This window comes from Molossus molossus, unplaced genomic scaffold (assembly GCF_014108415.1).
Source record: "Molossus molossus isolate mMolMol1 unplaced genomic scaffold, mMolMol1.p scaffold_m16_p_8, whole genome shotgun sequence".
NCBI lineage: Eukaryota > Metazoa > Chordata > Mammalia > Chiroptera > Molossidae > Molossus > Molossus molossus.
The window spans coordinates 7,304,827-7,318,737 of NW_023425402.1; the positions used below are offsets into that span (position 1 = coordinate 7,304,827).

At 43.0% G+C, this 13,911-nt stretch overlaps 1 protein-coding gene across 8 annotated transcripts in view; it reads right to left on the minus strand.

Annotated features, from left to right (window-relative positions):
- Positions 1-10,984, minus strand: part of SRPK1 (SRSF protein kinase 1) — a 79,018-nt gene extending 68,034 nt beyond the window's left edge. For 7 of the 8 annotated variants that reach the window (XM_036247927.1, XM_036247926.1, XM_036247924.1 and 4 more), the window contains exons 1-2: positions 10,896-10,964; positions 10,306-10,366 (exon numbers count right to left, since the gene is read on the minus strand). In XM_036247927.1, the coding sequence (XP_036103820.1) occupies positions 10,306-10,366; positions 10,896-10,908 (74 nt within the window). In that variant the 5' untranslated portion in view covers positions 10,909-10,964. Of the gene's footprint in view, positions 1-10,305; positions 10,367-10,895 lie in introns of all 8 variants that reach the window. The other variant, XM_036247925.1, reaches the window with a different exon arrangement.
- Positions 10,985-13,911: the final 2,927 nt, after the last annotated feature.

Sequence of the window (13,911 nt, forward strand, 5' to 3'; positions counted from 1 at the left end):
GAGGAACAGAGAAAGAGAGAGAGAGAGAGAGAGAGAGAGAAACATCGACGTGAAAGGGACACATCGAATGGCTGCCATCTGCACGACCAACCAGGGCCGGGGACAAACCGCAACCGAGGTACATGCCCTTAGCGGGAACTGAACCCGGGTCTCTCGGGACCACAGGCCAATGCTCCAACCGCTGAGCCAAACTGGCCAGGGCACATTTAAAATTTTTTTTTTCTTCTTCATTGATAATAGTGAGAGAGAGGGAGAGATAGAAACATCGATGATGAGAGAACATCGATTGGCCACCTTCTACATGCCCCCCACTGGGGATCAGGACCACAACCTGGGGATGTGCCCTGACCAGGAATCAAATTGGCGAACTCTTGGTGCATGGGTCGATGCTCAACCACTAAGCCACACTGGCCAGGCCCATCAGTTACATTTATAATCAGTTACAAAACAAGCCTACCCCAGTGTTTCAGAAAACAAAAGTTCACAAGGACTGGGAACCTTGTTTAAAATGCCTAGCCACTCAGAACAAAGAATTTAGAATTGGAGTAAATAAAATAATATATAAAGATCACCAACATGACTCATACCAACTCCAAACTTTATGGCATTGATATTTGTTCACCACTATTGGTGACAATTCTTATACAGTCGTTAAAATATATATTAAATGTTCTCAAATTCCTTGATAAGCTATCTTAAAATACCTGTCAATATTGTCCAAAGCACTAATGCCACCAAAAATCTTAATACTCAACAGCAGCCCTTCCCAGGTAGCTCATCTGGTTAGAGCACCAATCTCCAGTCAGGGCACAAGAAGAAGCGACCAATGAATGCATAAATAAGTGGAACAACAAACTGATGTCTCTCTCTCCCCCCCTTCCTATAAACAAGCAAACAAAAAACCCAACAGCAATGAATGACACCTGGCCTTAATCTTCATCTGTACAATTAAAGGCAGGTATTGAGCTCGGCCAGTGCGGCTCAGTGGTTGTGACTCATGCACCAAGAGGTCGCTGATTTGATTCCCAGTCAGGACACATGCCCAGGTCGTGGGCCAGGTCCCCAGTGGGTGGCATGCAGGAGGCCGCCAATCAATGTTCTCTCTCATCGATGTTTCTATCTCTCCCTCTCTCTAAAACCAATAAAGAAAAGAAATATTTTAAAGGCATGTATTTATACAAATCAACATGATTCTTATTTAGCTAGCTCCTGCCAAATTACTTTTGTGTCCAGTGTTATTATGCTTCCTTGAAAATGAACAAAATATATTTAATTTATTTTGTGGTTTCTGATAATTTTCTGAAATCATTTCTTGTTAAAGTAGTTGAAAAACTGGATACCCTGGTCTTCATAGCTGATTCTTGTGGTCTTTTTTAAATTCCCAAAGTACATCCTTTCATAAGAGGCAAAAGAACCACAGGGTTCTTCCACAACTGTGCTTACTGTCATTTTAGGAGAGGATGCTTGAGATAGTATTAAGCCTATTAATGCCTAACCCTCAACCTGAAGACCCTATGGCAGAAATTACAGAGTGCAGTATGTAAGCAAAATCTTGCTCCTAAGCTTTTGTTTATAATGGATTAAAAAAATTAAAATAATTGTGAACACTAAACAACCTGGAGAATCTCTCAAAAAAAAATCTTATGACCTGGTAACACTGGGATTGTCTCACTGGACAACCAGCAAGAGCTAAGAAGCCTTTTCTTTAGAAATAAAGGAGGAGTCCCACTCAACACATTCTAATAATCAGCATTCCCGTTTGGCTTACTCATAGCATGCTTCATAAGCCACGTTCTAAAAATAAACCAATACAATCACAAATACATACATTATTCATTTTGAACACAGATAACCCAGATTCTGCAAGGTTAGGAATCTTTTGGAAAGCCAAATATGATATAAACTGATATAAATGAGTCTGTGTAACTGGGTGGTAACAAACAGTAAGGAACTAGCCTACATAACTTTAAAACTCAGTAATTTTACTCTATAATCAAAGTGAAATATACCCTACGAACAAAAACAAAAGTCATTAACTTTCTTCAGTAATCATATTGTTGGTGGTAGTGTTGGCATCATCATTCTGAGACTAGTTGGTATTTATATTGTGGGAAAAAGAAAACGAGCAACAATGTTGCTGCTGCTGAGAACTCGGGTTTTCAGTCTAGGCAAAAGGAAATAAAGAAGAAAAGTCCCCAGGTCACTTGATTTTCAAGTATAACATGAATTCATGATTTTTTTAAAAGAAAAAACACAATTTATTTCCTAGCTCTAATCACAGAAAAGGCCTAGAAACAATGACTAACCCAGTAGGTATAAGCATTTTAAGTGCCGAGATTGTGATCTCCAAAAGCTGTTTCCCATTAAAAGGCTTCCTAGAGAAAGGGCTATTTCCTGGTCTGGGCCCCATCCCCCCAAAAAGGCACAAAATAAGTCTGGATAAACCATGACACCAGATGCAAAAAGCTATCAAAGGTACCTTAAATTAAGTCAAATGAACTCAGGGGCTATCATGAAGGGACTCCACTGGCCAAAGCTAGGACAATCAATAAAAATAAGTACACATGCTACAAAATGCACATGTACTGACCACATGTTGTTTGATTTTACTTATCCACTAGGACAGAAAGTAGATTAGTGGTTGCCTAGGGTTAGAGGTGGGGTCGCACTGGAGGTGATGAAGAGTGACTACTAATGGGTACAGGGTTTCTGTTGGGGATGATGGAAACAGCTGAAACTTATTAGATCTTGGTGATGGTTGTACAACTCTGTGAACATACTAAAAATCACTGAACTGTTCACATTAAACAGGTATTTAAGTTATAGCTCCATACAGCTGTACACACACACAAAAAGCTTTATTGGTCATTTTGGAGGATACTAGAAATCCGACTTACTTTGAAAACTGGAAAGTACCAAGTATTTCTCCTTCATATAAAGCATCTCTCTAGGTAACCAAAGAGATAAGGTGAAGTTTCTTTTTAGAGAAATATTAGTTAATAAATTTAAGAATAACAGATCACCATTTTGCAACCCTAAATAAAATAATGGACCTAGGAAATGATCAATAGCCACTAACACCACAAAGAGTCAACCAGCCCTGGCTCAGCAGCTGAAGCACTGGCCTACAGATCAAAGGATCCTGGGTTCGATTCCCAGTCCAGGGCACATAGCTGGGTTGCAGGTTCGATCCCCATCCCCGGTCAGGGTTATGCAGGAGGCAACCAATTTATGTGTCTCTCTCACATCGATGTTTTTCTCTCTCCCTCCCTTCCTCCTACTCTATCTGAAGACAAATATAAAAATGTCCTCGGCTGAGGATTAAATAAATAAATAAATAAATAAAAATAATAAAATATTTTAGGCAATATTAAAATGAAGTCAGTCTCCAAACTAGCATTAATGGTAGAGAGGAGCTGGGGAACATGGAAAAAGTCTACCTAAGGTTGGGGGGAAATTGCTGCAGTTATTCCACCCAGTCTCAAAAATATAGTAAAAACTGGTTCTAGTTGACCAACCTGTCTTTTCTTCATTTTAAATAAAGGCATTCCTAAGCACCCACCACTTTAGCACTTCAACGTGTCGCTCATTTCAAGTAATCTAAAGGAATATGGTAATATGGCAGCCTTCGGGCCTCACTGTAGTAGAAACACTAAAGCAAACAAAATTTACTAATATATAAACTCACCGAGGAACAAGAGGACAAAAACGTATTTCTGACAAGGGCAAATACAGAAAATGCAATTTTGCCAAGTACCTACTCTAATGTAATCACACAATTAAAAATGCAAGTTTTACCTGGCCGGTGTGGCTCAGTGGTTGAGTGTCAACCCATGAACTAAGAGGTCACCAGTTCAGTTCCCAGTCGGGAAACATGCTCATGTTGTGGGCCTGATCCCCAGTGAGGGACATAGAGGAGGCCAATTGATATTCTCTCTCATCAATGTTTCTCTCTCTCTAAAATCAATAAAGAAAAAAATATTTTTTTAAAATGCAACTTTTTTTGCCCAGCCAGTGTGACTCAGTGGATTGAGCGTTGTCTCATGGACTGCAAGGTCCCAGTTTGATTCCTGGTCAGAGCACATGCCCAGGTTATGGGCTTGATCCACAGTAGGGGGCATGCAGGAGGCAGCCACTTGATGTGTCTCTCACACCAATGTTTCTCTCTCTCTCTCCCATCCTCTCTCTCTAAATAGTGGTTCTCAACCTGTGGGTCGCAACCCCTTTGGGGGTCGAACGGCCATTTCACAGGGGTCGCTTAAGACATAACAGTAGCAAAATTATAGTTATGAAGTAACAACAAAAATAATTTTATGGTTGGGGGTCACCACAACATGAGGAACTGTATTAAAAGGGTGAGGCATTAGGAAGGTTGAGAACCACTGCTCTAAAAAATCAATAAAAATGTATTACAAAAAATACACAAGTTTTTGACAGATGATAGTTGACACTGAAAATTTCAAAGGTAAAGGAAATTTTTATAAAGCAAAGGAAGTCCTTTGGCTGGTTTGGCTCAGCAGTTAGAGCATTGGCCCACGGACCAAAGAGTTGCAGGTTCAATTCCAGCCAAGAGCATGTACCTCGGTTGCAATTTATCCTGGCCCTGGTCAGGGTCTTGCAGGAGGCAACCAATCGATGTGTCTCTTTCACATCGATGTTTCTCTTTCCCTCCCCCCACTCTCCTTCTCCCTCCCTCCCACTCTAAATGGAAAAATATCCTCAGGTGAGGGTTTAAAAAAAAAATAGCAAAGGAAAAGACAAATTAGCTACATAAAAAAATAAAAAATAAAAATAAATTAAAAAAAATCAATGTATGTCAAAAACATACTATAAATGAAATTTTTTTTTTTTTTTAATCCTCACCCGAGGACATTTTTCCAATTTTTGTACAGATAGAGTGGGAGGGAGAGAGAGAGAGAGAGAAACATCGACGTGAAAGGGACACATCGAGTGGCTGCCACCCGCACGACCAACCAGGGCCGGGGACAAACTGCAACCGAAGTACGTGCCCCCAGCGGGAACCGAACCCGGGTCTCTCCGGACCGCAGGCCGACGCTCTAACCGCTGAGCCAAACCAGCCAGGGCTATAAATGAAATTTGAAAGCCTAACAAGCTGAAATACAAATCAGCCACATGACAAAACGTACATTCTAAATAAACAGATCTTAATACCAAGCAAATAATCAACAATCTAATATAAAAAAAATGGGCAAAACATAGGAGTAGACCAATAAATATATCCCTAAATGGTCACTTTGTTGGTAACAAACTAAAGTTAATTTATAGATTACCAGATTTGGGAGACTTTTTCAATTACTAGTGCCCAGTTCTAGAGACTAGGAGACATGAGGATATTTCCACTCCCAATACTCTGCTTGGCACAGTCCTTCATTTACCTCTTTCAAGTACTGCTTTTCAACCTGCATTGCTGTCTCCACTTCTCAATCCCCCCTATCACCTAACATACTATGTAATTAACTTATGTCCAGTGCTTATTCTGTATCCATTTAAATAGAGCTCCCAGCCTTGCTGGTGTGGCTCAGTGGTTGAGGGTCTACTCATGAACCAGGAGGTCACTGGTTCGATTCCTGGTCAGGGTTATTAGGGTTAGGGTTAGGGCACATGCCCAGATTGTGGGCCTGATGCCCAATGGGGGCATGCAGGAGGCAGTCAATCGATGCTCTCTCATCAATGTCTCTCTCTCCCTCTCCCTCTAAAATCAATAAAGAAAAACAAACACAGCTCTCAAGGGTACAATGTTTTTCATTCATTAATGTATCACAAGGATGAAAAACTGCTTAGGACATGGTAGGTGTTCAAAAATTGTTTAATGGATAGGAGTTAAACTGGTTAACTCTTCTGAAGAACACTCTTAACAATATGAACTATTGTCATTATGACTAAGAATTTATCCTAAGAAAATAATCACAGATGTGAGTGACCAATGTTTACCTAAAAGTTTATTCATCTTGGCTGTAAAAAACTGGAAACAGCCTATAGTAAAACATTTAAAATGACGTGGAATACTTAAATGTTATGAAATGTTCATGGTAATGTTTACTGGAAAAAGTATACTCAATAATTCATTTTTTGTCTTCAAGAGTACACCATTTTATTAACAGGAGGTAAATAAATTATGGTATATCCATTTAATGGAATACCAGATGAAGCTACTTTCTGTTGTCTTAATATGGAACCAATTCTACAACTTACTGGAAAAAAACCAAACCAAAACAAAAAAAAGGACCTTAAAAAAAATAGTAAGGCTGCACTACATGGAACTGATATAGAACCAATTTCCAAGGTACACTGTTCAGTGTAAAAAGTACCCAGTACCATTTAAATTTTTTTTAATGTTTTTATTGAATTGAGAGAGAGGGAGGGAGAGAGGAGAAACATCCATCAACTGCCTCCCACGTGCACCCAGACCAGGGATTCAACCCTCAACCTTTTGGTGAACAGGGCAATGCTCAACTGAGCCACACCAGCCAGGGCCATACCATTTAATTCTTAAAAATAGGTTCTAGTTTGCCCTGGATGGTGTGGTTCAGCGGCTGGAGCTTTGGCCCATGGACCAAAGAGTCACGGGTTTGATTCTAGTCAAGGTCACCTCAGTTGTGGTTCGGTCCCCAGGCCTGATTCAGGTAGTACAGGAGGCAGCCAATTGATGGGTCCCTCTCATATCAATGTTCCTCTCTTTCTCTCTCTCACCCTCCCTCCTTTCCTCCCACACTATCTGAAGATAAATAGAAAAATATCCTTGGGGGTTAAAAAAAAAAAAGTTCTAGGTTATGTACCCTATTCATGACTAGATAAAAATATTATAAATTTTAAAATATTTTCCCTTCTAAATTTTTTTTTGTTGATCCTCACACGAGGATATGTTTATAATAATCTTCAGATAGAGCTGGAGGGAGAAAGGGAGGGAGGGAGAGACAGAGAAACATCAATTGGTTTCCACCTGCACAACCCCAACCAGGGCGGGGGACAAACTGCAACCAAGGTACGTGCCCTTGGCCAGAATCGAACCTGGGACTCTTTAGTCCACAAGCGACGCTCATACTGCTGAGCCATACTGGCCAGGGCCCCTTCTACATTTTTAATGTAACAATTACATTTTTGGAAAATTAAGAAACAAAATTATCTCCCCTCTGCCTTCATAGAGCAGTTAAGTAGTAGAATAAGCAAAAGCACTTCTCCAGCTCAAATAATTTTACTACTAAATTTACACTAAACCCACAAAGTTAATTGCAAATAAAGTGAAAATTGCTGTCCAGGTTAACTTCCTAATAAAATTATTAGATATGAAATCTGTTCTGAAATTATGTTTCATGAAACAATTTCAAAAGCTGTTTAACTGTGTTCAATTATAAAACCTTATGACAAACAGATAAAGACCAGCTATTTGGTATACATATTGAAAACTGAAAGCTCAAAGGGAGATAGAGCATTCTGCCCTCTTAGAGACCTCACCAGTGGGCCATGAAAGTGTACCTCAGGCATTCATTCAGAGGCCCCTTATTGAGAAGCCTCTATTCTCTCAGCCTCTATCTTATTTGTCCTCAGACACACTAAAAGAAATTGTCACTTGGTGACAGCAGCTGTTAGTACCCAGGGCTTTGGGGTATGTCAGACCTGGGTCGGAATCCTACCTTCACAATTTTATAATGTAGTAATCTATAAACCTCAATTTCTTATCTGCGAAGTAAAATACAGACATCACCAACAGGTTAATGTTAGCAAGAGTACAGTATCTGAAAAAGTGAAATGAAGGAGGAATCGTTCAAACAAAACAACTAAAAATCCCCAAAGTAAAATCTTTCAACACAGTAGAAGAACCCAAAGGAAACAACCCCAAGGAGCTCAAGGCAGGAGCTCTAGAGTCCAGTTTTGACCCTGCTACAACTAGTTCCTGCTCCAAGGACACATTATTTCACTTATGTAGGTTCTAGTTTTAAGAACTACAAAATTGGGGGACTAAAAATCCTTCCACCTGTATTATACCATGCCTAACTTACCAGGATGCTATTACTGTTGTGCTTTCAACATTTCTAAAATTTTTCATTTAAATGCTTGGTTTTTAAAACTTCCAAGTCCTGATCAGTTTTCATTATGATGGAGTTACCAGACATAAGACCATGTAAGACTATTTCCCTAAGTTATCAAAGGTCAAATTGCTAAAAAGTGGCAAAATCAAAATTCAAACCATATCTGACTAATTCTGACCAAACTGTATGGCATGCGTCTTCCTCAGACCTTCTCCCTGATTATCTCCTGGTAACAGCATGCCTTTGCAAAAGGGCTGGAAGCCAGGAGTCATGGAGCAGAGTCAAGTTACCTGAGTCAGGTGGGGTTTGAACTTCTGAGACAGTAAGTATTCTAACCAAGTTAATTAGACATTTCAGCTACTTAAGAGAAGGCTAGAGAAAAAAAGGTAAAATTATCAAGAAAACGTATTAATTGAAGACAAAATAATAAAGCACCTTTGACACTACAAGTAAACAGAGTCAGTTCATTCACATACATTTCAGGAGTCAAAGTTGCACAGGATCAAATATAAGCAAAATAACTGCTAGATTATCTGTACTATTCACTTGCTTTTATGCAAGTATGGAAATAATTAAGAACAGACATAACTAGGTTACTCACAATAGTAAATGGAGGAGTAACAGATAACCCAAAGTACATGTAATTCAGCTTTAGGGTAAGGCATATGGTCTAAATAGATAATCCAAAGCAATAAATAGTATGTGTTAAAATAAAGTACAATGCTCATCTATATATACACCTCCCAAATTGTAGGTTGATTCAGGCTAATATCAAAATTAATTTCCATGTGGAGACCAGGACAGAGGACTTAATAATAATACAGTGAATAATAAAATCACCACCTCCTTAATCAGCAAAAAATGTTTTATAACATATACATATCAGCTCTACAGGAAACTAAGGCACAAAAAGAAAATGAGTAACATTTAAATTCCCACTGCATCCTAAAACCAGGTTAGCTCCTGGCGGTTTCCACTAACCCAATCTGTGATTAACTATTGGTTTTCGAATAATCCATACATGAATAATCAAGAGGCAAACACACAAACATATATAAACTCATATTTAAATGTGTTGGTTACCAAGCACTTTACAAAATAAAAAATTTCATAAGACAGCTGACAGAAATGGAGCAAGAGGTGAGGTAACCTACCACTTTAGCTCTATTGACAGAAGTCATTATGTGTTCTCAAACATTAGGTAGAGCCAAAACAACATACACCCCTATCTGGTATTGTCATACAGAAGGGAAGCCGAGGAAAGCCTCTGAAATGCGTTTTATAAGTTCAGAAAGAATTAGATGGTATACAACTCCACATAACAAGTGTCAAGAAAATAATGCATGTTTTCTGAACACGAACTGTCTAAAAGACAATTTCCGAGACCCTTTGCAATTAAATGTTAGTACAAGAGAAACTTTTTTTAGACTGAGCCTCACTTGCTGAAGCCCCCTACTGGGCGTTTCTACTAAGCTGTGTCCAACTTTTGTGTTTCCCACAATAGCGCCAAGGTTATGCATCCTGCTGATAAAATCGGATATATGGCACTTAATACACCAAACCAGAATCGCCAACAGTGTTGTCTGAAGGCCTTTCCTGTCGCTATTGTGATGCCCACTCCAGAAGGTATCTGCATTCTGAGCAAGGACTTGAGGCTTAGGGAGAAGAGAAGCAGTAAGAGAAACCGGCCGTGAACCACAGTGGTCTGCCTGCACACTGCAAGCAGAGCGCTGCGCCAGCCAGGCTCAGGAAGTTGACTAACCCAGGGGAAAGCTCCTTGCCCTCTTAGAGAGAAGTGTGGCCAGCAGATCAAAATAGGCAAATGCATCCAAGAGTTCCCTGATGGCCTACCGCACTGACGTAGGAGGCGAGTGAGACGCTGGGAAGCAGGTATGGAAGAGAGACTAGAGTTCACGGACAGACTGATAATGATCCACCGCTCCACCGGGAGGCCCAAACTAGGGGAGCCCGGGGTGCCTCCTCTGGAGTTGGGGAGGTAATGACCGCACGGGCTCTGGTCCTCCTCCAACAGCCCTTTCCAGCAGGCATGGGGCTGCTGGGACCCAGGCCGGGCCTTCGGCAACAGACACTCCCTTCCACAAGCCACAAGGTTCGTGGAGCGCCACTCTCCAGGGCCGCCCCGAGGCCATGTGGCCGGGGCCGCAGGGTGCCCGACCCGGTGCCCGTTCACAACGTGAAACAGAGAGGAGGTGCGGGAGGAAATCCAAAGAACGGGATGTTGGGGTTCAAGACTCACTTTCTTTGGGCTTTGTCCTTCTTGGCCTTGGTCCTTTTCTTTCGGGCCTGGAGCGCAAGCACTGCAGGAGAGAGGGATGGATGAAGGGCGAATGTGGAGGAAAGGAGGCGACCAAGGTGAGGGCGGAGACCTAGCAGCGGCGCGAGCCCCGGGTGCGAGGCCTGCCTGAGGGGCCGCTCCGGGGCGAGCGCCGCGGCTTCGGCTGAGCGGCCGGCCAGGGGGCTGGCGGCCCACGGCGCGCAGAGCAGCGCCCAGGCGGGGTGCGCTGGAGGGGGCTCGGGCCGGGTCAGCGGGCCGGCGGGCGGGGACCTGTCTCGCCCGCGGGGAGCGAGGCTCTGCAGTGGCCCCAAGGCGCGGGCTGGCCTGGCGGGGAACAAGGGGCGATGATTGCCGGCGCGGAAGGACGCCCGGGTAGAGGGGCGCGGACTCGCAGCCCAGAGGCGGGGGTTGAGGGGCGGCGCCACCTCAGTTGGAGGGGCGCCGCACGCCCGGGTACCCGACTGCGGCGGTTAGGCGAAGCTCCCGGCGCTGACCCGGGCCTCGCCCCGGCGGCCGTTGCCCCTCGTGGCGAAGGCCGCTTCACCGCTCACCTTTCCGCTCCATGGCGAGACCGGTAACCACCAGGCGCCTGCGCACTCGAGGGGCGGCGACTCCCGCTCCCGCCGCGGACCAAAAGCAAGCCCGCGCACACCCCGCCCCCCGAGTTCCCGCCCCGCCCCGCCCCCGCCCCACGACGGCGCACGCCTGCGCGTAGAGTGCGGAGCCTACCACCTGCTCCCGAGAAGGGGGAGCAGGAAAGAATGGGGGCGGGGGCCGAAAAGAATGTGGAGCGTGAATGCTAAAGAGATGCTTGAGAACGGAGCGTGGAAGCCGGGCAGGGTGACGTTTGTTCCCTTTGCCCGGCGCTTGCCCCTTGGGAAGGGCGGAGAGCGCCGCTTTGAGGGCTCCCTGCGTGCTGAGTCAGACTTCCGAGGGGCACTGGCCTCAGTTTCCTGGTCTGTAAAATGGATTAATCAGGCGTGTCCTAGTGCCTTCGCTGGGCCGTGGGGGCCAACTGGGATACTATATAAAGAAAATGAGGAAAGAAGTAACAAGTGAGAAAGGAAAGGAAGGGCGACCAACCCAAAAGAAAGACTGGAAGGAAGGAAACTGTAACCCTGTTGTCTTTTAAATAGGGAATATAGTCAACAGTGTTGTAATGACTGTATGGTGCCAGGTGGGACCGGAAATATCAGGGAAACATTTTGTAAAGTATGTGATTCTCTAACCACTATTCTGTAACTAATACAAAACCCGAAACTAATACAAAATAATATTGAATGTAAAAAATAAAAGCAGCCCTGGCCAGTTTGGCTCAGCGGTTAGAGCCTCGGCCTGCGGTCCAGAGGGACCCGGGTTCGGTTCCGCTAAGGGCACGGTTGCAGTTTGTCCCCAGCCCTGGTTGGGTCGTGCGGGTGGCAGCCACCTGATGTGTTCCTTTCACGTCGATGTTTCTCTCTCTCTCCTTTCCACTCTATCTGAACAAAAAATGGAAAAATGTCCTCGGGTGAGGATTGAAAAAAAATAATAATAAATAAATAAAAGTAAATATCTTCTTAAAATTTCAAGTTTAAATGAAGGCTGTAAAGAAAGGGAGAGAATAAAAATAGTGTTTTTTTATGTACCCCTTTATTATCTTTTGAGTACATGATAAACACAGTTGTCTTTATAGGATGCTTTTATACTTTTCTAAGTACATTATCTCATTTGATGTTAATGACAACTTAAAGGAAAGATAGTTATTCCCTCCTCTATACAAAAAATGAAAAGCTTGGAGGGTTATGTATTTAGAATTTTGGTTTCTGGCCCCAGTGATTCAATCCATCATCAAACCCTTATTGTGAAGCAGGAGTAGTAAAGTTTTTCGGTGAGGGGTCAGGTGGCAAATATTAAAGCATGTGGGCAATAGGATCTCTTTTTTCAAGTACTCAACTCTGCCACTGTAACTGAATAGCAGTCATGGAAAGTAGAGGTTTACTTATGGTCTCTGAAATTTGAATTTCATGTAATTTTAACAAAACACTGTTCTTCTGTTGAACTTTTTTTCAATTATTTCAACCATTTTTGGCCCAGGTCTTAGTTTACAAACTAGGGTTGTAAAGTTCTGTAGCTGGACAGGATGGGATTTCTGAAGACCCTTGCCCTCAAAGAATTTAGGCTCCAGTGGGGAAGACAGACAAGTCATTAATTGACCGAGAAAGGAAGATGACAGGACAATAGTACTGCACAAGTCAAGCGTGGGGGCTTGGGCGGGATTTTATTGGGCAAGGTAAGTAAGTCCAGTCCGGGAGGAGGCAGCTTTTGAGCTGTGTCTTGGGAAATGTGTAGGATTTCCCCAGGTGTAGAAGGAGAGGTCAGGCATTCCTGAATGAGAAGATCAATTGAGCAAAAAGGCACTGACTTGGAAACTTATGGGCAGGGGCTGGGGCTGGTAATGACTAAAGGAATGAAGTGGAATGTGAGGCTGCAAATGTAGGTTTGCCAAATATGAAAATTAGCTAATTAATATGTGTTGCATGGAACCTGAATGATAGCATTTCTGGGCATATTGCAAAAGAGAACACCACCTGTTGGCCAAGGAAAACTGCAACTTAGTTTCCTCCCCTCTCTATACGTAAGAGTAAGTTGGAGAATTGGAGCCAGACACTGAAGCCCTGGAGCCTGAGGATTCTGCTAGCTCAGGAAAACCACATGTGATTTAGGAAAGACCGGAGAAAGCTGGAGGCTGAGAAAAAAAATTCCAGAATCAGGAAATTATTCCCCACCAGGAAGCAGACTGTGAGAGTAGGGACCCTGTTTGCGTTTTTCTTTATGCAACCTCGTGCCTAGCACAGTGTCCAACACTAGCTATAGATGATGTACTGTTTATGAACATGTCTGGACAAGAGAGACAACACTGAGAGGGACAATGTGAGAGCTGTGCTAAAACCCAAATGAGTTAGTGCAAACCCATCAAAAAGGAAGGAAGTTTATCTTGGCATGACTCTCTCATACCTATCCTGACTCTGAGTGACTATTGCTTCTCTAAGAACTTACTGGCCTTCTGTTTAAGAACTCATTTGAAATTTTTTCCAGAGTCAATGTCCAGTTCACTGGATTAAGGTCCCAAAATTGACCACTTCTCCTTTTGTTTTTCCCCCCACTCATTTTCTTTTTAAAAATTTTTTTTCTTTATTGATTTTAGAGAGACAGAGGAAGGGAGAGGGAGAAAGACAGAAACATCAATGAGAGAGAACATCAATTACCTGCCTGCTGCATGCCCACCACTGGGGATTTGGCCTACAACCTGGGCATGTGTCCTGATCGGGAATCAAACCGGCGACTTCTTGGTGCGTGGGTCGATGCTCAACCACTGAGCCACACCGGCTGGCCATCCCCCACTCATTTTCCCCTCATTCTCCCAGCATGCTTCAGTTCTCCACACCTGTTCTAAAATCTCTATAATTGTTTATATAAGCTAGTTTGTATTTCCCCCCTATTCTAAAGCCTGTACCTTTTTTTGTGCTCCTTGCTTTAAAGATAACTTTAAAAAATCACTCTTCCCCCACCCTTTCCAGTTTCACAGGG